Genomic DNA, 24,335 nt, shown 5'->3' on the forward strand with positions numbered 1-24,335 from the left:
AACACGGTGGCGGACTCTTAAAATAAACTTGGGGCCCCGTAAGACGGAGCACCCAACCGAACTAGGGTGAAGAAAAAAATTTCCAAAAAATTCGAAGTACTAGCTAGAAAGTTCTCCAACCTCACTTTCCAGCCCTCTTGAGGTCAGGGGGTTCAGGGCCTCAAACCCAAGACGGTGGCAGAAGCAACTCTATTGTTGCTGGTGGAGTCTTGGCTCCTTCCTGGCCACGTTTTATCCCCTCAGGCTGCCCCCTGGCCCCCCCTTTGGCCTGCCCTTGTCCCCTCCTCTCGCTCTCTGCTCCAGGCCAGCCCCGCCTGCTTGGATCTGAGGAGCGTGCCGATTCGGTCCGAAAATCGCTGGTAGTGCTCGCTGTCTGCCGCCAGAGGACGCCGGCCCCGGTGCCCAGGCGGCTCCGGGAGCCGGATCCTGGCGCCGGTAGCCCCGGACTTTGGGTAAGGGGGCTGATGAGTGCAGGCCTCGCAGGGATGTTTTGGCTCCTTCCACTCCTCTCCCTGACTGATTTGGAGTCTTTCTCCTCTCTTATTATCCCCTGGCCAGAGAGAGAGAGCTCTCCTGCGTTGCGGGACACGTGACGCAAGACGTGGGCCCTGGGCTGCTTGAGCGCAGGAGCTGAAACCCTCCCTCCCGGACCCAAATGACTCTCCGGGGGGGGGGGTACTGCAGGAGGGTTTCATCACCCCAAGATACCCCTGAGCCCCTGAGCCGCGGCCCCCGGACCCGGGCAGCCTCCCACCTTAAGCTCCAAGTCCAGAGTGCAAGGCTTCGGGCGCATGGGAAGGGGGCGCGGGCGCGCGCGGGGATGCGACAGGTGGTCGTGAGCCCACCGGGGGAGCGGACAGGAGGCGAGGGGCGAGGGGCTGCCGCGTGTGCGCACATAATTTGTTTTTAAAATGCCTTGAGGTACTTTCCGCCGTTTCTGCAGCTTTTGTTTGCCGGCTCGCGGAGACTGGCTCCCATAAAGCACTTCAGTGTTCCCCATCCCCACCACACTCCGGGGGTCCTCGCCGTAGCCTAGGGCGGCGCAGGCAAGGGTTGCCCCCCTTTATGTGGATAATGATGCAGGGGAATTAAGAGGGTCTTCGGCACGTTCCATGGAGACCCTCTAAGTGTAGTTGCCGCGGCACTGAACGCGGGTTGGGGGGGGGGGTGCGGGACACACACGGAGACCCCGTCCAGCGCAGGCCTCAGAGTTCCGGGGGTCTTACTGTTCTGGGGACGGGCTAAGGGGATTTCAGTTGGGATTTATGGCCGGCTTGGCGTGGTCTCAAGAGACTGGACAACCCTGTGCGCGCTGAACCCAAAAACAGACACCGTGCCGCGCCCGCGGCAGCGGCTAAAATGTGCCGCTTACCCGCCTCGGGTGCCGGCTGCCGGGCGGTCGGTCAGCCGCCCCAGGTCCTCTCCAGCCCCTCAGCAGCCCCCTCCCAGCCCCTCTCCTTTCGCCATGGGTATCCCAGAGCAGCGGCTTCACTTTTCCACTGCTAAAGCCCTCTGAGGCGGCACTGAACCCGGCCACAAGTCCAGCGGTCGCCTGGCTGCGCTCCTGTCGCCGAAGCTCGTGGGGGCTTAGAACCGGCTGGGGAAAATACCCGCACTGCCTCGGTGGGCTGGGTGCGTGCACACGCACCGCTCTGGGTCTGGGGTCTGGGGTCTGGAGTCTGGAGTCTGCGGAGGGATTTGAGCCGCGGGGTGGGGGGGGGGGGATTGCTGCTTGCGGGTCACGTACGACCCGGGACGTGGCCATGAGGTCTGTCTCGCCAGCGGGCGACGCGGACCTGCAAGCCACCTTTAGGTGCAAGGCATCCGGGCATGAGCCAGGTGGTCGCCTGGTGCGCAGGCGGGAGAGGGCACGATGACTGTTAGGAGGGTGGGCTGCGGGGAGCGGGAGCGGGAGCGCTGCTTGGATCGCTGTGTCTGCGAGCCGCAGGCGGGCGAACGACGCACCGCTCAATCTCGTTAGGTCGAACGCATCCCTCTTAGAACGACGGGACCACAGCCACGGCACATCACTGCCCCGCATCCACCATCCACGTGGCCTTGCTGCAGAGGAGAGCTGACAAAGTCGGACTCTGGGCAACGCGTGGGGCCCCCCAAAGGCCTATCGTGTCAGGTCTAGGGTCCACACACTTGGAAATGCCACCACTGAACTTTGGCTCAAACTTTGTCCAACTATGCCCACACGTGACGGCTCAACCCTTTAAGCATCCACTGAATGGGCCAACTGGGTCGCGACCGTCAACCCACTCCCCTCCGACCCCTGTGCTGGGTCAGCCATTGGGCTGGGGTCACGCCAATCAAGGTTGCCTGGCGAATGAGCGGGGGGCGTCGGACCGGAAACCGGATATGAATGGGAGGTCCAATAGGGGGCGCCGCGTTGGAACGCCCTAAGAGGTTATGCTCCTGGGGTGGTTGGAAGCGGCCGGTGGGCCGGCGTATGGCGGCCAGGCTTGGGAAGCCACGAGGCTGCCTGACGCCGTGGGGTCACTCTTCCTGAAGCCACAAGTCACCAAGGCTGGAAGGGAAGGTCGGGGGCTGCCAGGGGCCAACCTTAGGTATCGCTGGTGGCGGTGGGCAAACCCACCCGACCAAGGGGACCGCCGCTGAGGACAGGCGAGGAGAAGAATATGTCTAGGGCCTGGCGGTAGAGAGCCAGGCCCCGAGGAGAGACAGGGCTCGCTGCCCCGGTGCAGAGGAGCAGTCCCAGACGGATAAGAAGTTGAGGCCCCAGGGATGCTGCGCCCTGCCGAGCTAGAAGGTCAGTGGACATTGGGGTCCGGAGCCCCAAAAGGATGGTTTATCCCCTCCGCTTGGACTCTGTCCCCAAGCACTGTCGATCAAGGAATGGGTACAAGGCCTCTTTTTCTGACATCCTCATGGGCCTGTGGGACCCCTTTGTTCAACACTCTTGGGTATCTTGGTCTTTTGCCCGGAGAGCACAACTACTGGGGGGATAAAGGCTGAGCAGACACCAGTCCTCCAGCCTCAAGGATGAGGATCATAAAAAGGAAAGCAAAGACCTCTCCTGGGGCTGGGGGTGGGGGCCCCTGCAAGTCTGGATGGGGAAAATGGCGTTTCAGAGGGGACTGCATGGGAGGGTAGGGTGCCTGCCTACCAGTGGGGGTATGGGAGGAATGGGAGATGTGGGCCTACCCTGAACAGGACCCCGTAGGGGGAAGCAAGGGACACCATGTGGAGTCTTAGAGGGGCAGGAAGAGTGAAAGTGGTACAGACTGGGATAGGATCTCTCTGGGGATAGTTGGAAACTAAAGGGCAAGCACTTTTGAGGTTGTTTTGGTAGGAAATAGAGCAGATGCTGAACGTTTTTTGTCCTGCAAGTAGGGTCTGAGCCTGGTTTTAGTAAAAGATGGAGGCCATGTCGGGGGATGGTCCCGATGGAGAGAATACCGGAAGCTGTGGCTGGTCATGACCTCTAAGGCAGCAGGAAGGCTGAAGGAAGGGACTCAAGAGGGATCCCAAAGGGCCCTTTCTGGCACAGAAGGTGGAGAAGCCAAAGTCTGAAGTTTAGAAGGAAGGTAAAGACCTAAGTTCAAAGAGACAGCCGTCCTTATAGGGTATGAAATGACTGATCAGAGACCACCCTCGAGGGGAAGAATATGTTTGGTGATAGAATCTTGAACACCTAGAGCGCTGGAGAGGAAAAGGAAAGATGTCTCGGGACAGTGGGCTCCGAAGGGACTGGTGGGGGTATGCGGGGGGGGAGAATCGAAGAGACGCTCAGAGCACCCAGTAGAGATGAAGGCTTCTTAGCCTCTGCACTGTTCACATCGGGGCCTGCTGACTCTGCTGTGGACTGTCCTGGGCACTGTAGGGCGTTAGCAGCATCCCTGGCCTCTACCCACTAGATGCCAGTAGCAGCCCCTTAGTTGTAGCAACCGAAAATGTAGACTTTGCCAAATGTCCTCTGGGGGGCAAAATCGCCCCCGGATGAAACCACTGCTATTGGCTGAGAAAGGACCCTTAGACTTGAGTAGGAATTACCTTAATTTAAAGGTAAATGAAGAATGGGAAGAAGAAAAGCCCACAGTTTAACTCTAGTGTTCCCCATTTTTATCTGTTTTTTGTTTTGTTTTGTTTTTTCTGTAGGGATTGGCCACCAGAGTCTGAAAACCCCAGATCACTTATGTGAAAGGGTTCAAAGCTGAAACCGTCACAGAACAGAGTGGGATGAGACACCTCAGAAGTGCGGCCAGATGTTTGAAGAACTGGCTGACACGGGAGGCAGCTGGTGCGCCCGGCCCCAGGGACCCGAGGTGCCCGGTGCGGTAAGCGCTGGGGGCGGCCGCCGGTGGGCTGACTGGGGCCACTGTGGTTGGTGGGGCTGTCTGGTGAGCCTTCCGGCTCAAGACAGAAATGTGGCCTTGCCCTGGATGGAGCTGCCCAGCTACAGGTGGTGGTGGGCAGCTGAGTCCAGACCGCTAGTTCTGGATGGATTTCTTGACTCAGGGAAAGAGGTCACTATCTGATAGGAATAAGCAGGAACAGGAAGGAAAGCTGGTAAATGAGTTCACACAGATCACAAAGAGGAAGGTGAGAGAGGCTCGTCCGGGTGCCTGAGAGAACAGGGAGCTGGGGTGAAGGACAGAAGCTGCATGCCAGGGTCTGGGCCCTGTTCCCGCAGGGCGTGCGGTGAGATAGTGTGTATCCATCAGAGAAGGAAAGGCTTGGCTATCAGAATCCCGGCGAAGGGTTCTGGGAAGTGGTGTGTCCTCAGCTACTTAAAAAGACAGATTTTCTACACTCGATGAATTAAGGAAGTAACAGCAAACACTGCTCCCGTTTCAGTTAAATTGCATTGCAGAGGCAAGTCAGCCTGCGCACCACACGGCCCAGGTCCCTCAGATGGAGTAATGGGTGGGCTTCCCGCAAGCGAGCAGCCCCCAGCGGGAAGAACGCATCCTTCACTGTTGGCTCACTGGCATCTGCAGGGACCTGGTCCCCTCCTGGGCGATCCCATGTGGCACCCTAGGCTTCCCAAACTCAGTCTTCCTGCTCTGGTGACAGCTCCCCGCTGGCACACACTATAATCAGCAGACGCTGTTCGGATGCTTATATTGGGGGCTTCTTACTCGTTGCCAAAAGCAGAAGCACATCCAGGTTTTAAGGAGCTGCCTGTCAACTTTCCTTCTCAGTTTGTCCCTGTATCCGTGAAAGGGAAAGCAAAGCAGACAGGGAAGGAGGTGGCTGAGAGGGAAAGGAGCAGAAACTAGGAAAAAGATCCTTTTTCAACAGTGGGATTTCCTCCTAGCTTATGGCTTGGGGCTGGGGGTGGGGTGGCGTTTGCAGAAGAGTGGTCTCTGAGGACCACCTCCGTCCCTGTTGTCAGTGGCTTTCTTTCCAATGAGGAAAAGGAGAATCTTTTCGCCAGTGGTGAGGGAAAAAACAAAAGCAGAAAGGAGAAAACCTGGGGAAGAGAATTGAGGCACCTATTCCATTTCTCAACTCCCAGTGACAAATGCTTTTTGAGTGCTGACTGAGTAGCCATAAGACTTTGAAGCTGTTCAGTTAATTACTGTTCAATTAAGATTTGCTGTGCCCATCCTTTACCTCTCCGCATCTCCTCTGCCAGCCTTGGCCGGTGGAGGCAGCAGCAGCCTGCTGTCTGCTGAAGGGTCTGCGTGACCAGGCTGTTCAGACAAATGCCAGCTCGAGAGAAAATGCCTCAAATGGAGGTTAGGAGCAGGTGCAGGGCTGATACTAAAGATAGTCGGAACCAGACTTAGGAGAATACGCGATGTGCTCAGATTAAAAAGCCCTGAGCTGGAGCCCCAGGGGCCAAGGGTCTCCTGTCAGGAATTCAGACCCCCTCGTTCAGCTCAAGAGCTAAACTCCACAGCCCTCAGCTTGGAAGGGCTCCCCGTCTCTGCTGCAGCGAGACACACAACTGTCCTCGGACCACCCGTGCTGGTACGGCGGGTCCACACGTTCTTGGCAGTCACCTGAACTGGACTCCTTCTCCGGACTAGGTCATGATGCAGCAGAGGGGAGGAGAGGGGAGAAGTGGCCATTCCAGAAAAGATGAACAGTGCCCCGGGCAGGGAGGCTAAGAGAGGGGTAAAAGTGGGGGCTAGGAGGTCATGAGGGAATCCCTGAGGATAAATTTGGCTTTAGTGGAAGCTCTGTCTAAAAAATGTCAGTAACCACGGTGAGAATTCCAGGCCCTGTGATTCGACAGTAAGGGGAATGGCATATTTCCTGTTTGTGCCTGGCCTCCATTTCCCAGACCCCATCTGAATGGAGATAGCAGTGGAAGCCAGGGCGCTCAGAACCGACTCTTGCCTGGGGGGAGGAGAAACGGGTCATCTTCAGCTGGTGGCAGTCCTCAGCCAGTTCGAGACGTGGGGCCTCTCCCTGAACCAAAATCCAAGATTCAGCATTTGAACTCGAAAACAAGATTTCCTGGGTTTTAAATCTTTTTCATTTTGTCAAAGCAATTGAGGCATGAGTACAAAAACCCCACCGCACCTAGAAAATTGAAATTTCTGGCCAGGTCTGTAGAGACCCTCTGAGGGAAAGTGACCCTCCTCGTGCCTCTGCTGCAATCCCAGGGGAGGGGCGGGTCCTCCACCACTAGGTGTGGCTCTTAGAAATGCTCTTCCTGACATTGCTTCCGCTGCCACCAGACTGTTGAAGACAGCAGCGAAGTCTCTCCTTACTTCTTCTTCCAACTCTTCCTAGCCCTGTGGATGGGCTCTGTGACTCCCTATCTCCAAATCTTACCTTCTGTTCCTTTCCTAGTGTTCTTGTCATTGTCTTCCAGGTTGTTCTGTGATCCCCCCACCCCAAACCTTCCTGCACATTATGGACTTCCCTTCCCATCTGTACACACAGCTTAGTGGTACCCCGGCGTTTCTGATAGCTGTGCCCCCCTGTTAATTTGCAGCATGCTCTCCCTAAAATAAGCTCATAGAATAAAAACAGGCCATGTCCACAGGCGAAGCCAGGAAGGCAGGCTCCCCAATTCTACCTTGCAGCAGGGACTTTGCTGGCAGGGGGAGGGTGTGGGGTGCTGTGGTGCCAGCTCTTCTTGGATGTCCTGCCGTGACTGGCTAAGCCCTGTCAACAGGTGACAGTGGCTCTGCACTGCAGACTCTTGGCCTTGGAGAGAACTAAGTCACTAGGCTGTTCCCTCTGGCTCCTCTTGCTCTGACTTAGCTGGGTACTAGCACCAGGATTGGTGCCAGGGATGGGGAGTGGGGTGTGTGAGATGTTAAAAAAAAGGGGGGGGGAACCAAACATTAGTAAAATAAAAAACAAAAATGGGATGTCAAATCATTAATTTGACTTTTTTTTTTCTTTTTTTAAAAAAACATTGTGTTGTTATCCCAGGCATTTGCAACAGGGGAAGATTGGTTTAGGGGGAAATGCAAAAAACAAACAAAAAACCCCCAAACACCTTAGCTATTAAAAGGCCTTGCAATATAGAAACAGACACCCAATACATCTCTCTAACTGTGGTATTAAAATTGCATGGGAGAGGAGCAATTAAGGGGGAAAAAAAAGTCTGAAAAAGCTCCCAGGAGGGAAGGATAATAACAAACACCAAGTCAGAGGAGACCCGGTTGCCCGAACTAGTTGCAGCCTCTGAGCCGTGTTTGTGGGCTGGGCCTAACCAGGACACTCCTAAGTGCTACCGAAGACTATATTCAACACCCATGGTCAGCTGGCCGGCGCTGCTGCCTGCTGCTCTCTCCCAGAGCCTTAGCATCAGCAGGCTGCCGTGTGCTCAGTGTGGGGCTGGCCACGGGCCGCCCACTCCCACTCGCAAAAGCTTGTTTCCACACACAAAGATCAGGGAGCAGGTGAGGGAGAGCAGCACACAGAAGACAGCTGCTGCACATGTGCTCTGAAGGATGGCCCCCCCTTTTTTCCCCTCAGGCTAGTAACAAGACACTGGGGTTCTTCTGTATTCTCTAACTTGCCTTTTTAAACCCTGTTTTTTCTTTTTTTTTTTTGCCACCCATTCAAAAACAGACTGGATAAAATCGAAATCAGAGCAACACAAAACAGATTTCTTCACAACTGATGCTTTTTATTTGATCGGTGTTGCACATTTCTTGGCCCCAATAGTGTTAAAATCATGGATAGAGTCAAACTGGGCAACCCTGGGCTTCCATCAACCTGCAGTGCATTTGGAGCTGAAGGGGACACTAGGAACACACTTCATTTTCCACGTGAAGAAACCGAGGGAGGCAATGAGGTGCTGGGTCTGACCCAAGGCCGCTGGGTGGGACTAGGCCTAGAAGATTCTTAGGTCTTGCTGTCCATCCCTGGGGTGTCCCGATTTAGGAAACAGCCGTTAGCATAAAAACCCTGCAGCGCAGACGAGGAATTCCATCCCTCATCCTGGAACTTGGGGATTAAAGATGTAACTTGAGGATTTCATCCCCTTTGCTGGGCAGTTTCTAAGAGAAGGGCGGCCTTGCGCTGCCATATGACGTCACTCGGCTCTGGAAACTTAATTTGATTTTAGTGATTTGTTTTTTGTTATAGGTCACCTTTCTGTTAAGGTACATACTTTCCCCAATACCACGGTTTCTGCTCAGTTTCCCCTCAACAGTCTCCTTCTGTCTAAGGAGCAGTGATGACACGGGTAAATTAAGTAAAATCCATTCAGGTAATTAAAACAAAGGAAAAGAACTCATTCTTACCCACATTGAAGTTTCAGCTTCCTCGTGAGATCTTCTGCCCCAGCTGCTAAAAGTGAGGGCTAATAGAGTAAAGGGTTGTGAGGAGTTCTGGGGGGGTGCTGGCGAGGGGGGGGGGCCTCTAGCCCATTAAAGAAACATCCTCTTAAAACAGTTCCAAACTGTAAAATTCCCAGTTCTTGAATTCTGATAAACATAAAAGTTTTGTTTGCCAAACTTCAGAAGTAAACCTACGCCAGATGGTTGACAGCACACACTATCTGAACACTGCTATGACTTTCCAAGTCAAAAAAATTGAGTTACAAGAGGGTCTTTGTCCAAGAAAAAGCACATTTCCAGTAAGTAAATGATTGATGTAGTAAAGGAAAATCCTAAATGCCAGAGCATACCATCACCTTTAACCAGCGTTATTCTCCTCCTCCCTATCCATGTGAGATACACAGCCAGCTAGTAATTCACTTCTGGGGTCAACTAGAAGGTCTGGGTTTTCTGGGCGCATTTCCTCACCAGACACACCCCACCCAAACTGAAAGGGCAAGTGATCCCATTCAAATGCTAACCCCAATTTAGCAGGGTGAAACAAAGGGCCAGTTTGGAGACTAGTGAGTTGGGAATGCTCAGCAGAATTTGCCAGAAATGCCTGGGGTGGGGGTTGGAGGAAGGCAGTGGAGCACCAGTGTCTCAGGTAGAAAGAGGGTCTGAAGCGTCTACACAGCAAAACCCCTTCCCCGGGTGGGTGCGGAGCACCTCCTAGGAGTTCCACATATTCCTCAGTAGTTCTGTGTAGTCCCTAATGGTTTTTCCACCCTGGAATGGGGGCGGGGAGGGGGGTTCTGGGGGGTGGAGAGGAGGGGGGAGGGAACTGAGTGGGGGAGGGGCTGTGTGGATGGGCAACAGACTTTCACAGTCAGAGGCCATTTATACAGAAGAGTGTGTCTGAAAGAGGGCAAAACTACTTGTGTGTTCCTAGATGGGGGCCACCCCCTCCCCAGTAATGAGGTGGGTGTAGTGCTTACAATTAAGAAAGCAAGCCTCCCAATATGCAGGCTTCTGGTTAAAAACAGACCAAGACTGGCCTGAAAAGTGTGTGCTTAGGCACTGAGGACTTCTTTAAACACTTGTTTATTCTTCCTGCAACAAAGCAACATGCTAATTTCTCTAGTGAAAAACCTTGCTCTGCAGGAAAAGGGGTCCCCCAGACTACCCAGTCTGGGAAGAGGACTTCCAACACCGAAACAAGCCAACCCAAACCCTGGCTTCTGTTGCACACTCACTAGATATATTTTACTTGGTGAACTCAGGCTGCTAAGACATTACCAGAGGAAAAACAACACTTAATGCCACAGAAAGGAACCCCAACATCTCTGCTGACATAGAATAGAAATTGCAACTTTGGGGAGCTCATCTCACTTAGGCAATCTCACACATTAAGTCAAAGGCAGGGCACGCCTGGCCCTTCTGCAGGTCCTCGGCAGCCTCCAGACTTCTGACACCTGCCCGCTGCCCAAGGAAGCCCCCTGCTCACAAGTGCCTTCCCAGCACTTCCTAGTTAAGACCATAAACGCGTCCAACAGTCATTAGTCAGCGCCGCAGCCGGCAGAACTGAGTTCCAGGGCACCGAGGCGCCCTTCCTAGGGGAGAGACGGGGAAGGAAGACCATGCACAGTGTTCTTTCTGGCTTCCCTTTTTCTTAAGTCTATAAACCCGACCGATCTTTTCATTTGAAGCCTCAAAACGCTTCGCCCCCCCACTTCCGCCCCCAACTTCGTGATCATCAGACTAGCTCAAACCGGCGCAAACCAAGACGCGCGCGCACCACGAACAAATCAATTTCCATATTGGATGAGGTTTTGTAACATATATTTCACTTCTCAGTCTTTCTCCAGGGTTGGCGAGTAAGGCACACTTTATGCTCCGAAGAAGATGCGTTACCGGACTGCAGCCGTTCTTGTCCTCTGGCAACAGGGTGGTTTCACCTCCAGGTTACAGATTCCAAACTTAGCTCCACCCGAGCTGAAAATGGCGGGTGCGCCGCCTCCCCTCCCCTCCCCGAGGCTGCCCAAGCCGCCGGCCCCTGCCCCCTCTCGACCGACCCAAGGACGCAAGTCCAATCAGACACCTTTCCCCAGCTCGGCGGAGCCGCGCTCTTTGGGGACGCATTGTAGAATATCCTGATGAAAGACGCGATCCCCTCTCCAGCCCCGTTTCTTGTGCCGCTTTATCTTTCCGCTCGGCACCGCCTTGCGGCCCTCTTAGCCCCACTCTTCCATCCCCAGGGCCTTGCGCAAATAGCCCCAGACCTCTCCGGCCAAGCTGCACCCAGCCCTGTCGCCAGATCAGCTGCGCCAAAACCTTAGCGATGCCCCGACGTGACCAAGCTCGCGCCACCAACTCTGGGAGCCTGTAGGGGTACCCCCTAAGACCCCGTACCTTTTCTGCCAGCCCTCCAAGTACGCGTAACTCGTGGGGAACCGCCGGCGAGCCTGGAGAGGTCGCCTCTGGAGCGCGCGGGCAGGTGCGCACGCTCTTTGCGGCGCGCTTGGCCCGGTGCGCGCCCGGAGGCGAGTGGCGGCGGCCAGGACTGGCGCACAGGGGCGGGGAGCCCTGGCGCCGAGGCCCCGCGGCTCCAAATTGGCAGCGTTAGTACCTGGGCTCCGGGCTCCCAGCGCCTTAAAGCGCCGCGCGCGACTTTTCCCGGAGCCCACAGTCTCCGGACTTCTCGCCCAATCCCAGTGTGATTACTTTTCGCACATTGCAACAGTGTCGCTACAGCGCGGCCGCTCTCGCACCGTGAAAGTTGGCGCGCGCACCTTAGAACTACGTTTCGGGCGCCTGCCAAGGCCAACTGGTTTGAGACTAGTGTTTAAGAGGAAAAAAAGCATGTAAAACAAGTGACTTACCCGTGCCTTTTGGGTGTGCAGCTCGAAACCTGGGGCGCGCCGGGGGTTCAGTCGCGCGTCCTGGACACCAGCGCGGAGACCTCAGGCTGTCTCCAGCGGGGCGCACGGAGCGCCCCGCCGTCCAACAAGCCTTTGGCCACCTGGGCGCTGCCGGCGTCCTCCCAGCGTCCTGGGGAGCCTTCCCGGCTCTCCCTGGCCCCCAGCCTCCCCGCTCAGGCTAGCTGAGCCCACTGTCCTCCCGCATTCCTCCTAATCTGCCTTTCCTTCTCCCTCCCTCCCTCTCTTCCTCCCGCGGCTCCCACACCGACCCCAGGTTCCCCGGTTTGGCAACGGGCAACTAACCTGAATCAAAGAAAACAAGGAGAATCTGGACGGCGTCCTCCATTAGTGACGCCGGATGGGGATGGGTCCCCTTTTGGAAGGGGACTCTGGGGATGGGTCGCGGCGGGTGGGCTTCTTCGGCTTGCAGCGGCGCTGCTGCTTCTTCTCCTTTGGCTCCTCGGATTCTTCGGGGTCCCTCGGATCCTTGTCCTCGGGCTGGGGCTCGGGCTCCTCCCCCTGTCTGGGGTTCTGGGGCTCCTGAGTGCTGGGCTGCGCGCGACTCGGGGAGGCGTCGGGGCTCCGCAATCTCAGAGCGTGCAGACGCTCGGTGAGAGATTGGCCGAAGGTGGTGTGCTTTGGCACCACGGGGCCGCGCTCGTCTTCTGGCTCGGTCTCGGGCTCAGTGGCGGGGGCGGTCTCAGGCTCGGTCTCGAAGTCGGTCTCGGATTCGATTTCAGACTCGGACTCGGTCTCGGTCTCGGTCTCAGATTCGTAGTCAAACTCTTCCTCGTACTCTAGGCACTCGGGGAGGGACAGCTCGAGGTCTCCCTCCTCGTGCTCGTGGTCAGATTCGGGGGGCTCGGGGAACACCTGGGCGGCGGAGCGGTGGTGGGCGTTAAGGAAGCTCCGGCGCTGCTGGGCGGCCGCGCGCTGCTGGGCGCGGGCGTTGGAGGTGGCAAGGGCGCGGAGGAGCGCGATGGAGCAGGAGAGCCAGAGGAGCGCGGTGGCTGCTCGGCGGCCGATGGGTGGGCACAGATCGTTGTAGTTGTGGCGAGCTCGGCGCCACTGCTGAGCCCGGGACCTACGATCCATTCTCTTAGGCGCACACCGAGAAGACCACCCGCCCTCTGGCTCTGCAGAGAGCGGCTCCAATGCGCATTGGCTGCTAGAGCCGAAAAAGGTGCACCCCACGAGGTGAGAAGCTGGGTCCGGAGGTCCCAGCCCCACCTCGGTGTGAGGGGAAAAGGGGAAGCACCTACCTTCCTGACCACTCAACTTTCTAAAGCTCCGGGCCCCTGCTTGCCTCTCCGAGCAAGAAGAAGGGATGGGGAAAAAAGGAGAAAAAGTCTCCCTCCGTCTCGGCTCCTCTCTCTAAGTCTCAGACTCTGCAGTCTAAGACCCGGGAGAGGTGCCTCCGCTGGTCCTCTCGCCTGGGAGAGGAAAGAGGAGACTGAGGTGGGGAGGGACGCGGCGGAGAGGTTCTGCAAAGTTGCGCGCCCGGACTTCTGCCGGGCATGTGCAGTAACGAGGCGGGGGCGCCTCCCCGCGAGCTGCGCGGTGGCGCCGAGCCCGTGGCGCAGACCCTAGTGGGCCGGCAGGTGGCAGGAGGGAACCTTGTTTGAAAGGATTTGGGCGAAGCGAGGGGCGGGGGGTCTGGCGGGTGCCAAGGACCAAAACAAGTGAGCGAGCTAGCCACAGGTTAGGGTACTTGGGCAGCTGGGCATGGTTCTCCATGGGCTCCATACCCCTCCCCAACTCCTGGGTAATCGGTAAAATGCAGCTAAAAACCAGACCTCAAAATTGCAGATACTCGGCAGAACGAAACGAGGGGTCTGTGCATGGGTGTTAGTGATCAGCCCTGGGCGATTTCCAAGGGCTTAATAGTTTGAGGATGGTAACCTCAGGCAGTCGTTAATCATGAAACCACCTTTGGCAGATCTGTTATAGTGACTGTAATTAGAGCGTTTCCAAAAAGTACCCCTCTACCCGCCCCCTGCTCCGTCATCTCAATTGGCTAATTACCTCATGGACAAATAAGCGTCTTTCCTAGGAGGACCCCCACAGACAGGGTGATGGTTTGCAAGTCCACAAACCCATCAGTGCACTGTCATGCCATGAGCTCGCGCGGGGGACATGTGCTGGAAAGACGTCTCAGATTAGCTGGAACCACCCGTTCAGGGGAGTCTTTGCTGCGCGGATGTTCAGTGCGTACAGCCCCGTTCTCTGCCTCTGTGGGGCGCTGCAGGCCGGCTCCCTATCCAGGCATTCTTACAGGGTACCCCTTAGAGCTCTTTCATTTCATACACGGATAGGTTTTCAACAAAGCTAATTCATTGAGGGGATGTTTATTGAGTGCCTAGCGCGTGCCAAGCTCTGTTCCAGGTGCTGAAGGTAAAGTTAAAAAGGAAAAAAAACAACAACCCACCACATTAAGGAAAGCCTGTTGAAGGCTAATCTGCTGTTAATTAGAGCATTAAATCACTCAGAATCCCCCCTTGCCCACCAGTATTTAATCCACCTTGAATTCGCCATGAAAAAACTATTGGGTCAATCAGAGCATTGAGGTTAGGTGTTGTGGCTAGACACCCCTAGACTCGGAGGCCAGAAGGTTGGAGGAAATTCGTACATCTCTTTCTCAGCCCTGGAAAATCAAGTGAGCTCCATGTCCCCCTGAAGGGGGATCCCTGGGTGATCTTTGCTCGAAAAAGCGTGCCCCTTGGGAAGCTCTTGCAATCCATCTGTAACCAGACTGCTGTTTCTGGGTTGTGCATGATGCCTTCTTGGTTAAAGTACTGGGTGCCTCCTTCGTCAAAGCGGTGGCGAGTCCAAGGGTAGTGTGATTCAGAGCCACACCATCTTCCTAGAGTCCTCGGATGTGTCAGCAAAGTTGCTCCACTTGGGACGCATGGGTTTTTTTGGTTTTGGTTTTGTTTTGTTTTGTTTTTGGTCTTTGAGTCAATATGGGGGAATATTGGAGAGGCATGACCTCTTGTAATTCTGCTTTCCCTTTTGAGGTCGTCCACCGGGCTTTCCCTCCTGGTACTCCCTTCTTGATGGCTAATGAGTCACGTGCCTGCAGCTGCCACTCAGCATAGTGGAGCTGGTCCTCATCCCTTCAACACCATGCCCACATATAGCGGTCACATCCCGAGTGTAGACCTTAGCAAGCTTCTAGCAAACGCCTTTGCCGTGTTGAGGTTTTTTTTGTTTCTGCATCTTGGCTGTGGACGTTCTTGAATGTTCTTGGCTTCTTGGCTGTGTCCATCTTTTGTCTTGTGTTCTTTGAGTTACTTTGTAGTATTAAAATACTGATGGCTCTAATAAAGTAGGATTGATTTGGCAAACCCCATAAAAGGACAAGTGTCTGTTTTCTAGTGTTGCCTGACTCTTAACATGTTGCAGAGACACTGAAAGGGTTTTACTATCACAAGTGCCTGGTTCCAGTCATCATGGGGGTATTAGTATGGGACACTGGACGGGCTGTTTGCAGCTGCGCATCTCAAATCCTTATCTCTCAGCCCCCATCCAGGAGGAACATCTCTAAAGGTTTTGCCCACATCGACCCACCTGCTTTATTTCTTTCAATTAGCACAGCCCCACCGATGGTGCATGGAACATAAAGACATTGTTCAGGTGATTTTTCAAGGCACAGTGGGAAAAAAAATCAGGACTATGTGGGTGCTGGTGAATGCCCTTTCGATGGAGACAAACGCCGGCTGTCAGCAACGAGGTGGATTATGATTCTCGAGTGTTCGTAAGAAAGCGCTTGGTTTTGCAGAAGGAGTGCTTTATGCTTATAATGGAGACGGCAGCCCCGAGCTGATCCGCTAACATAGATGCACCGAGATTGCCTGCACTATTAACAAATGTGCATTGCATAATATGTATTTTTGGACTAGATTCTGCATTAGTAATGCACTTTCTTTGCAAGATGCATTTTAATCAGCAAATGAACGTTTAACAAAACACTGCATTTTAGAGCCCTAGTCCTGTATAGTTACAAATACATTCTGGTGCACATTCCACGCAGGCTCCGGGAGGAGCAGCAGGACCATGCTGAAATACTGCTCCATCTCGCACTTAGGGCCGAGGTCGAGCAAATGGATCTGTGCAGAAAATGCTGTTTAAAATGCATTACGTGCACGACTTTAAAAAGTGCTTGCTGCAGAGTGAATTTCAAAAAGGAGCAAGCGGGTTGATGAACGACCTCAGGTTGTTAGCGGCGGAGGAACAAGGGGCTCTGTCTGTCTGCCGGTCAATAAAGTGTGGTCTTATGTCACCTTCGGGCTCCGCCGGAGGGAGGCTCCGGAACCTGTTGGACAGGAAAGTGTGGTTCCCCGTTCATCAGAGCATCATACAATAAGGTTCTGATTGGGATGAATTGTGGAGAATTTTGTCTTCAGGCCCTTCAAGGACTGTCCTGTGGAACAGGCAGTGAGATGTATTTTACGTGGCTCCAGAGGGCAAGATTCTAACCTATGGGTAGTAGTTACAACAGGCAGATTTCAGCTCAACCCAAGGAAGAATATTCTAGCAATTAGGGCTCTGAAATGGAATGGCTGTGAGGAGGCAGTTGGCTCTTTGTCAGAAGCGGTGTTAAATCAAAGGACAGATGAGCACATACTGGAGATGTTTTCCATGGGACTCATGAGCTGGGCAGAGCTGGAACTCGATGCGCGCCAAAATTCTTTTCAACTCGGATCCTGATGCTGTGAGAGGCATTTGGAGACCTTGGGAGAGGGGCTGGGGGCTCTACTGATGGACGTGCCCTTCCGACTCTGCTTCTATTTTAGAAGCATTTGAAAGTGCAGGCGGCTCAGTGACAGGAAGGAATGTTCGGGTGGCAGTTTCAGGACATGAGCAAACAGGTGTATGCCTAGGGAACCAGCGGGGCTGGGGTGCGTGGCTTTCCTAATCGGGCTCCGAGGCGCTTTCCTCCATGGCTTTCTTGTTGGAGCAAAGAAAATCGTCAAATCTGTCTGTTCATTCCGTCGGTCCTCTGCCTCCCCTCCCAGAAATTAGGAATGAACTTGGCTGTTTGGCAATAGGGAGTCGAGTGACTTTCCGTGAGCAAGATGCTGTCCTGGGCCCTGGTCGGCGGGTGGGGGGTGATGGTCACTGAGTCACTGAGAATGTACCACAGCTCACCCTCCAGCATGCGTGTCAGCGCAAGGTGCCCCCAGATTCGAAAAAGCAGACGCCAACAGGTGCGGAATGATAAACCGTGCGCGAGGCCCCTGAGCCGCCAAGGGCAGCGGGTGACTGCACATACGAGCAGAGGGGAAGCCCGTCTGCTGGGTTTCAAAAAGGTGGTCCCCCCGTTCCCCGGGTCTAACTTTTTTGAGATTTTCTTGTTTTTTAAAAGTTCAGGAGAGGATTGCTTCCCATCCATCTATTCTGGTGAGCCCACCGTGTACATGGCCTGTGCCGGGTGCTCTGGGGGAGACAGAGATGAATCACACTGAGTTCTCAAAAGGCTTGACGGGTTTTCATGGGTCCCACAGACACCAACAGAGTTTCCAAGGGGAGAGGCGAAATAAAAGATTGGTTCTCCTCTGCCAGGTGAATGGGTATAATCATTCTTGAATGTAATTTTTTGGACAATCATTGGAATGGACTGTTTTTTCAAGATGGAGAGCTTTTCAAACTTTCTTTTGGGTAGAAATGAATTCAGGGAGTTTGAAGTATTCCCCACCCCTGACTGTGGCAATCAGCCAGAAAATCTCAACCCCACTGAGAATTGGCATTGCCCGCACCCTCCAAGAGGTCTGGGCGCAGTATGGAAGCACGTGGCTCATTTCTCCGGGGCGCTGTTTCACTCTTGCTCAGCCAGCACTGAAAGCAGTTGGCTCTGGCCAGTGCAGTGGTGACAACCCCAAGCTCCCGGTTTTGTGGTTTGGGTGGGATGCCATCCAGAGCTCAGGCAAATGATGGGGTGAAATAATCATCTTTTTGACATGGCTGTATTCTGTCCAGGCCATCGCTGGGATTATAATACTCTATTCGTGCCCTTGGTTTTTAAGCGGAGACAGGATCAGAAGTGAACCAGCTTCCCGTGTACAGAGCTGTTAGGAGTTGTCCTCTCAGGAATGGCCTTTCTCTCCCTGGGATTTGTGCCTTACCAGGGTTGGCCCATCCATCCACTGGCCATTTACCTCTCCACCTGCCTGCCCGCCTCTGCCACGGGGCACTCTCTGGGCTCCTCAGCCAACAGGGAATGTCTAGAAGCCCCTCAGTTAGGCAGAGTTTAAGCCTAGGCACCGGGGCCCTTGTCGGGCGTGGTGCCGCCTTTGCTCCACTTCGGCTCTAGCTATTGGCTTTCGTGTGGCCCCTGGTTTACACTCTGGACTCTGGCCGTGGGCTTGGCTTTATCCTTTAGAAATTGGGACTGGGTTCTGTCCATCTGCCTGCCCCCAGCTTACGCTTTAGCACGCCTGGCTCTTTCCCACGGCCAGCTGAGACAGTGGCGTCCCAGAGTGTCCACAGCCCAGGTGATGCCAGTGTCCGATGTCCCCACCCCCATGCACACCAACTTCCTCCTGTAGCTGGTGGCTGCTTGTCGCAGAGGACTCAGCATCCGGGATTTAGCTACTTTCCAGCTCTCCACATCATCCCACCCTTGCTGCTGGCTACCAGCACCGACAGAGAGCCTCAGAGTTGTTTTTCTCCCGTCTGCTGCGAATCTGACTCACCCCTGCAGATCCGGAGGGGGGAGTGAGCGAGCGAGCCACGCGCCCAGAGGGGAGAAACTCTTAGCAGTGTCATGGTTCAGGCACACGCTCATAGAAACCCTTTCAGCTCGAGCTCTTCAAAATATGATTAGACCAATTTTACATGTCTAGTCACTGAGGCTCTGGTAGATTGGGACTGTTTCTATATGTGCAGAGTGAAGTGGGGAATTGGGGCAATTATCTTCAGGCAAATGGCTCTGGGCTCTGTAATCAGTCGGTCCTGGTAACGGGGGAATCAGCCTCATTCACTGTAGCACTGCTTTGAGTTAAAGAGGATTCTAGGTATTTGTTATTTGATCTGGGCTTTGTTTATCCAAAAGGCAGTCTGGGGAAGCTGCATCCCACGCCGCACAGGTGTGAGGGTGTGTGGCTCCCTTGGCCGCAGGACACTGCTGACCAGTCGGATGTGGGGGGCAGTGACGTGGGTCTGTACATGAGCTGCAGTTCAACTGACCACCTCTGTTTCTGGTGGAGGCGGCTCTGGGTTCGCCTCTCTTTTTCTCCTCCCTCCTTCCTTCCTTGTGCCTAAGGGTCTTGAGACATGGGCCGGGGGGTCGACAGGGTCGTCTCTGTGCCAGGACCATCCAGATTCCAACGGGGCCCACAGATGGACATGAACTGCGCATGCGTTATAAAAGTAGGAGAGTAGCACAACAGAAATGAACAAAATCAGAAATGAAATGAGATGAAATTAATGAAATGAAATTTCAGAAATGAAAACTCATCATCGGCTGGCCGTGGCTTTTCCCTCTTCCACTCATTGTTTTGGTAAACATCGCTGTGAACTGTGGGTTTTCCCTTAGCTGGGCTAGAAATAGGCTCACGAAGCAGCCGTTACTTCCCTCTCATCACTCAGGGAGCAAGAGAAGACTCGTATTTTTCCAAAGCACAGAGGGCTGTTTTGGTTTGAGGCAAGTACGGACTAGAACAGTCCTTGCCATTAGGAAGCCAACCAGTGGATAACCAGGGTCGCATGGGGCCTGCCGGGGGACCCTGGGCGCAAGATCCTGGCTAGGGAGCCCAGACGGAAGATTCTTGCCCGTCCATTTCCCATATCTCCCTCACCCACACTCGTGCTCAGAGTCCGGGAGCAAGAGGACCTGATTAATAAGCACGCAGCAAGGAGGTGGTGGGCTGGAGCTGACCATGGGAATATGCAGAGGAGGCAGGAAGGGTTTCGTTTAGACCCTCAGAAATCTTCGTCTTTGTCACTTTGAACTTTCCTGATGTTGCTTAATTAGTTAAACCTAAAACTTCCTTTCCACATTTGAGATAAGAGGGTTTTGCAAAACATCTAGCCAGACTATTGTGGGATAATGTGGCTCATGTGTTTTTTTAATTACTGATAGCTACTTTATCCTGCTCTGTTTGTTAAACTGTAGCATCTTTCTCTAGTGTTTTACTGTGATTAGTTGACAGCCTTTATGATCACCGTTTCATACTGTGTTTTAAGATCTGCTGGGGCACATGCCTTCTTACAGGATATTATCTCAGACCCCTCTGATAGTTTTGCCCATTTATTTTCCTATAGAATTTAAGAATCATTTTTATAAAGTTCCGTAATGACCTTGGTGATACTTTGATTGGAATTGCATTCAATCTATAAATTAAGTTGGGAAATACTGTCATCTTCCCTGCGTTTAGCCTTAAGCCCCAGTATGATCTCACTCTTCATTTCCTTGAGTTTCTACCTCTGCCATTAAGGATTTGTGTTTTCTTTATATAATTCTCATATATCATATGTAGAGTTTGAAATGTGAAAATAGATCATGTGTTTCCCAAGTATTGTTACTTTTGTTGCTGTTGTGAATGGGCTCTCTTTTTTCATTATATTTGCAGGCTGTTTATTATGTGTTTATGGGAATGGTATTGATTTTGTGCATTTTTCTCATAGTTTGCGACTTTTAGAATTGCTTGGTTTATGAGGCAACCAGCAGGCTGCTTAAGCAGTGAAGGTTGCAGAGAATTTTGTAGAAGGGATTCCTGCGTAAGGGAGAGAGGCAAATTAAGTCAGTTGTCGCCAAATGCCAATCCACAGTGAACTGAGAAAAATTAAAGATGATGTGATGGGCTTTTCACCAGGCTCAAGTTATTCAGAGAAGGGACGAAGGGATGATTTTTTTTTTTTAAGACTTTATTTTTAAGTGGTCTCTACTCCCAACATGAGGCTCAAATTTAACAGCCCTGAGATTAAGAGTTGCGCCCTCCACCGACCAAGCTAGCTGGGCGCCCCGGGGACTCCTCCCGATCACAGAACCTACAGAAACTTCCCTCCTGTTAGTCTGTCAGCGGCACCTCTTTCTGAATCACAACAGATAGTAATTAGAGATTTTTGTTTTAAGGTTGTAGAGAGTTAAAAATTTTGTTTTTATTCCATTTTAAAAAAATGATTTTAGGGGCGCCTTGGTGGCTCAGTCGTTAAGTGTCTGCTTTCGGCTCAGGTCATGATCCCGGGGTCCTGGGATTGAAGCCCATATTGGGCTCCCTGCTCGGTGGGGAGCCTGCTTCTCCCTCTCCCTCTGTCCCTCCCCCAGCATGTGTTCCCTCTCTTGCTGTCTTTCTCTGTCAAATAAATAAATAAAATCTTAAAAAAATAAAATAAAATTATTTTACTTCTATTAAAAAAAAAACAAGTTGGCAACCCGAGCTTGGTATCTCACACTTCTTTTGAAAGTGTGGCATTGTCTGGAGTCTCTAAATCAGGAACTTCTACCTCACGTCCTTTTGGGTGGTACAGTTTGTGATATTGGGTAATTCTGGGCTTCTCTTTACTTGAAAAGAAGTTTGGTTTATTCTTTAGTGTTCTTCTGCTTAGTCTTCTGTGTTCTTCCGGTTAGCCGTGTCAGTTCATTAGACCGATGTTTTATGTCTTCTCTCAACTTATCTTTTTACCCTCCCTTATGCCTTGCCATGCTCTCTGGCAGCACACGGCAGAGAAGAGCCCTTAACTCCTTTACTCCACAGGGGAATGGGATGGAGGCATCCTCATTGTGTTTCTTTTTTTAAGGGATTTTCTCTTAATGTCCGTTCCCTGGCAGTATTTAGGTGGCTTGTAAGAGGAAACAAGATAGCATCTCCTGGGACGGACTCAACAGAAAGGCTGAGAAGGGTGAGAGGTGAGAAGCCAGAGTTGGGACCAGATGGGCCTGGATGTGCATCTTGCATCCCTCTGTTTCATAGCTGCAGTGGCGTTACCAGTGTCTGGATTTCTGTCTCCTCCAGTGGAAAAAAAGCTCTTTCTAGGGTCCAAAAAAACTCTGCCTTTCAGGGTTATGGAAAAAATCAAATGACATAAGAAATAGAAAGTGCCTAGCAAGGATCTAGAACGGGCAAACTCTGAACTGGTAGTTTGATTGACGGTAGCTGTCAGTGATGGTGATGGTGGTGACGGTGATGGTGGTGGTAGTGATGACGGAGGTGGTGATGGTGGTGGTGACGGTGATGGTGGTAATGATGTTGGTGATGGTGGTGATGGTGGTAGTGATGATGGTTATGGTGGTGGTGGTGATGGTGATGACGGTGGTAATGGTGGTGATGATGGTGATGATGTAGGTGGAGATAACGGTGACGGTGGTGGTGGTGGTGATGGTGATGACGGTGGTGATGGTGGTGATGATGGTAATGATGTAGGTGGAGATAACGGTGACGGCGGTGGTGGTGGTGATGGTGATGACGGTGGTGATGGTGGTGATGGTGGTAATGATGTAGGTGGAGATAACGGTGACAGCGGTGGTGGTGATGGTGATGACGGTGGTAATGGTGGTGATGATGGTGATGATGTAGGTGGAGATAACGGTGACGGTGGTGGTGGTGGTGATGGTGATGACGGTGATGTGGTGGTAGTGATGACGGAGGTGGTGATGGTGGTGGTGACGGTGATGGTGGTAATGATGTTGGTGATGTTGGTGATGGTGGTAGTGATGGTTATGGTGGTGGTGGTAGTGATGGTGATGACGGTGGTGATGGTGGTGATGATGGTGATGATGTAGGTGGAGATAACGGTGACGGCGGTGGTGGTGATGACAGTGATGGTGATGGGTTTTGTCTATATAAATTGACAGTTCTCTCTTAGTGGCTTCTTGATGAAAATCTTAGAAGCCATGGTTTGATGTACAGAAGTACACAGAACTGCTTTGGGCCACGGACTGTGCTAGGCACCAGGCATATGTTGGTGAGCTAAATCAGACCCTGTCTCTCCACTCAGTGCATTCTGTGGGGGCTCTGGAAATAATGAGTCATCACATTAAGGAGAGTCTCATTACAATCCAAGCTAAGGGCGCTGGAAAAGAACCTTTTTTCCGAGCATACAGCAGAGGAAGCTGCCCTCGATTTGGGCATGTCAGGGAATACTTGCCTTGGAAAGTGATACGTGCACACTTGAGCTGTGAACTAAAGGATGGGCGTGTGGCGGGTAGCAGGGGTGGCGCAGTTCCCAGCGCAGGAAGAGCGTGTCCGCGGGCCCTCTGCTGGAAGGGACTAAATGTATTAGTGGAACTTGCAGAAGGTCAGCAGTCTGCGGTACAGAGTGAAGGGAGTCAGCGGGCTGGCCCAGGGCTGCTCTATAGGGCCTCTGTGGGGACAAAATGCAACCTTGTGTCTTGAACGCCCTTAGGACAGTGGGGAGCCGTTGTCCTGGGGGCTGGCAGGTGCCACCATCGAGCTGTTGCACAAATTCCTCTGGCCATGGGCGGGGGGTAGAATTTGAAGGGAAGCCAGAGATGATGGGAGTAGTTGGGTCTCAGGCAGGTAGTTCTAGAAATACATGAGACTGGTGGCAGTGAGAATGGCCTTGAGAGGCATCTGGGCTGTCGAGGAGCAGGGCTTGGGGGCAGCATGGACTCGGGGAATGGGCCGTGTGAAGGAGGGAAGTCCTTCGCTTTCACTGAGCTGCAGAAGAGGTGGGGGTGGAGAGGGCGCACGGGTGGCGGGCAGACCTTGACTTCTGCCAAGTTGAGGAGGGGAGTGACTTCTGTTGCTGACTTGCTGAGTTAGACGCTCATTGCATGACCCGTGAGAAGGAATCCACGAGGCAGAAGGGTGGTGGGAGGGGGCCTGTGGCCCAGTGGAGGGGTTCTGGTGGCAGCTGTACAGGAAGGCCCCCTAAGCTGAGTTTCCAGCCAAAGTCATTGTGGACTGAAGGGACTGGAGATGGAGTCATAGTCCCTCCATGGTTCAGGGGAGGAGCCTGGGCTCCAAGATGGTAGGTCTGTTGGTTTGGGGCAAAAGTCCTCGGGGACAGGAAATTCCGATCCTACTTCAGTCCCTTCACCCCACACCGAACAAGTGTCTTCATGGAGAGAGGGAATGTGAACTGAGGGCTCACATGTCAGCCCGCTTGATATCAGATCTATTTTTTGTCAGCGTCCAAACGGGCAGTTCACAGCTTCACATTCTTTTCTTGATCACTTTAGAACTGGCATTCTGCCGGCTCCTTAGTAAAGAAGGAGCGAATCAAGAGCTTGCTGGAGGTGGTTTGGAAGCTGGAAATAGAACTATACCATGCCCTTAATACTCAGACCTGGCAGGGTCCCACGGCAGCCAGGAGGGACCTGGGCGAGGTTAAAGCTAAGAGCATCTGGTGACACTTTTTCTACCGGTTATTCAAAAATCCAGCCAAGGCCCAAAGCGCTGGTTATTGTTTAAAACTGGTCCCCAGGACATGGAGATTAGGTATAAGAAATGCAAACCCATTTTTCTCAAGACCCTTGTTTAAGATGCCTGCTCTCTGAAACCTGCGATGTCTCAGCGGCTTCTGTCTGTTACGTTAAAAAAAAAATACGCGTTTAATGATGTGTGGCATCCATGAATTAGATACATTACATGAAAAGCCAGTAAAAAAAAAAAAAAAAGAAAAAGAAAAAGAAAAAGTCTGCTTTAATGGCCCTCCAGCAGCCACAGTCTCCATAGCCCACCTCTCAAAGTCTGAGGCTACCAACTTCGCACAGAATGACCCGTTTTCATAGAAAAACGTCTCC

The 24,335-nt window shown here is 53.0% G+C and overlaps 1 protein-coding gene across 1 annotated transcript; it reads right to left on the reverse strand.

Moving 5' to 3' along the window:
- Positions 1 to 11,933: 11,933 nt before the first annotated feature.
- Positions 11,934 to 12,945, reverse strand: LOC111141312 (neuroendocrine secretory protein 55). The gene has a single exon (XM_022493771.1). It carries the CDS (start codon positions 12,719 to 12,721, stop codon positions 11,972 to 11,974), a length of 750 nt encoding a protein of 249 aa, XP_022349479.1. The 5' UTR covers positions 12,722 to 12,945; the 3' UTR covers positions 11,934 to 11,971.
- Positions 12,946 to 24,335: the final 11,390 nt, after the last annotated feature.

The sequence above is a fragment of the Enhydra lutris genome, unplaced genomic scaffold (genome assembly GCF_002288905.1).
Source record: "Enhydra lutris kenyoni isolate GAN:26980312 unplaced genomic scaffold, ASM228890v2 scaffoldscaffold6, whole genome shotgun sequence".
Lineage (NCBI taxonomy): Eukaryota > Metazoa > Chordata > Mammalia > Carnivora > Mustelidae > Enhydra > Enhydra lutris.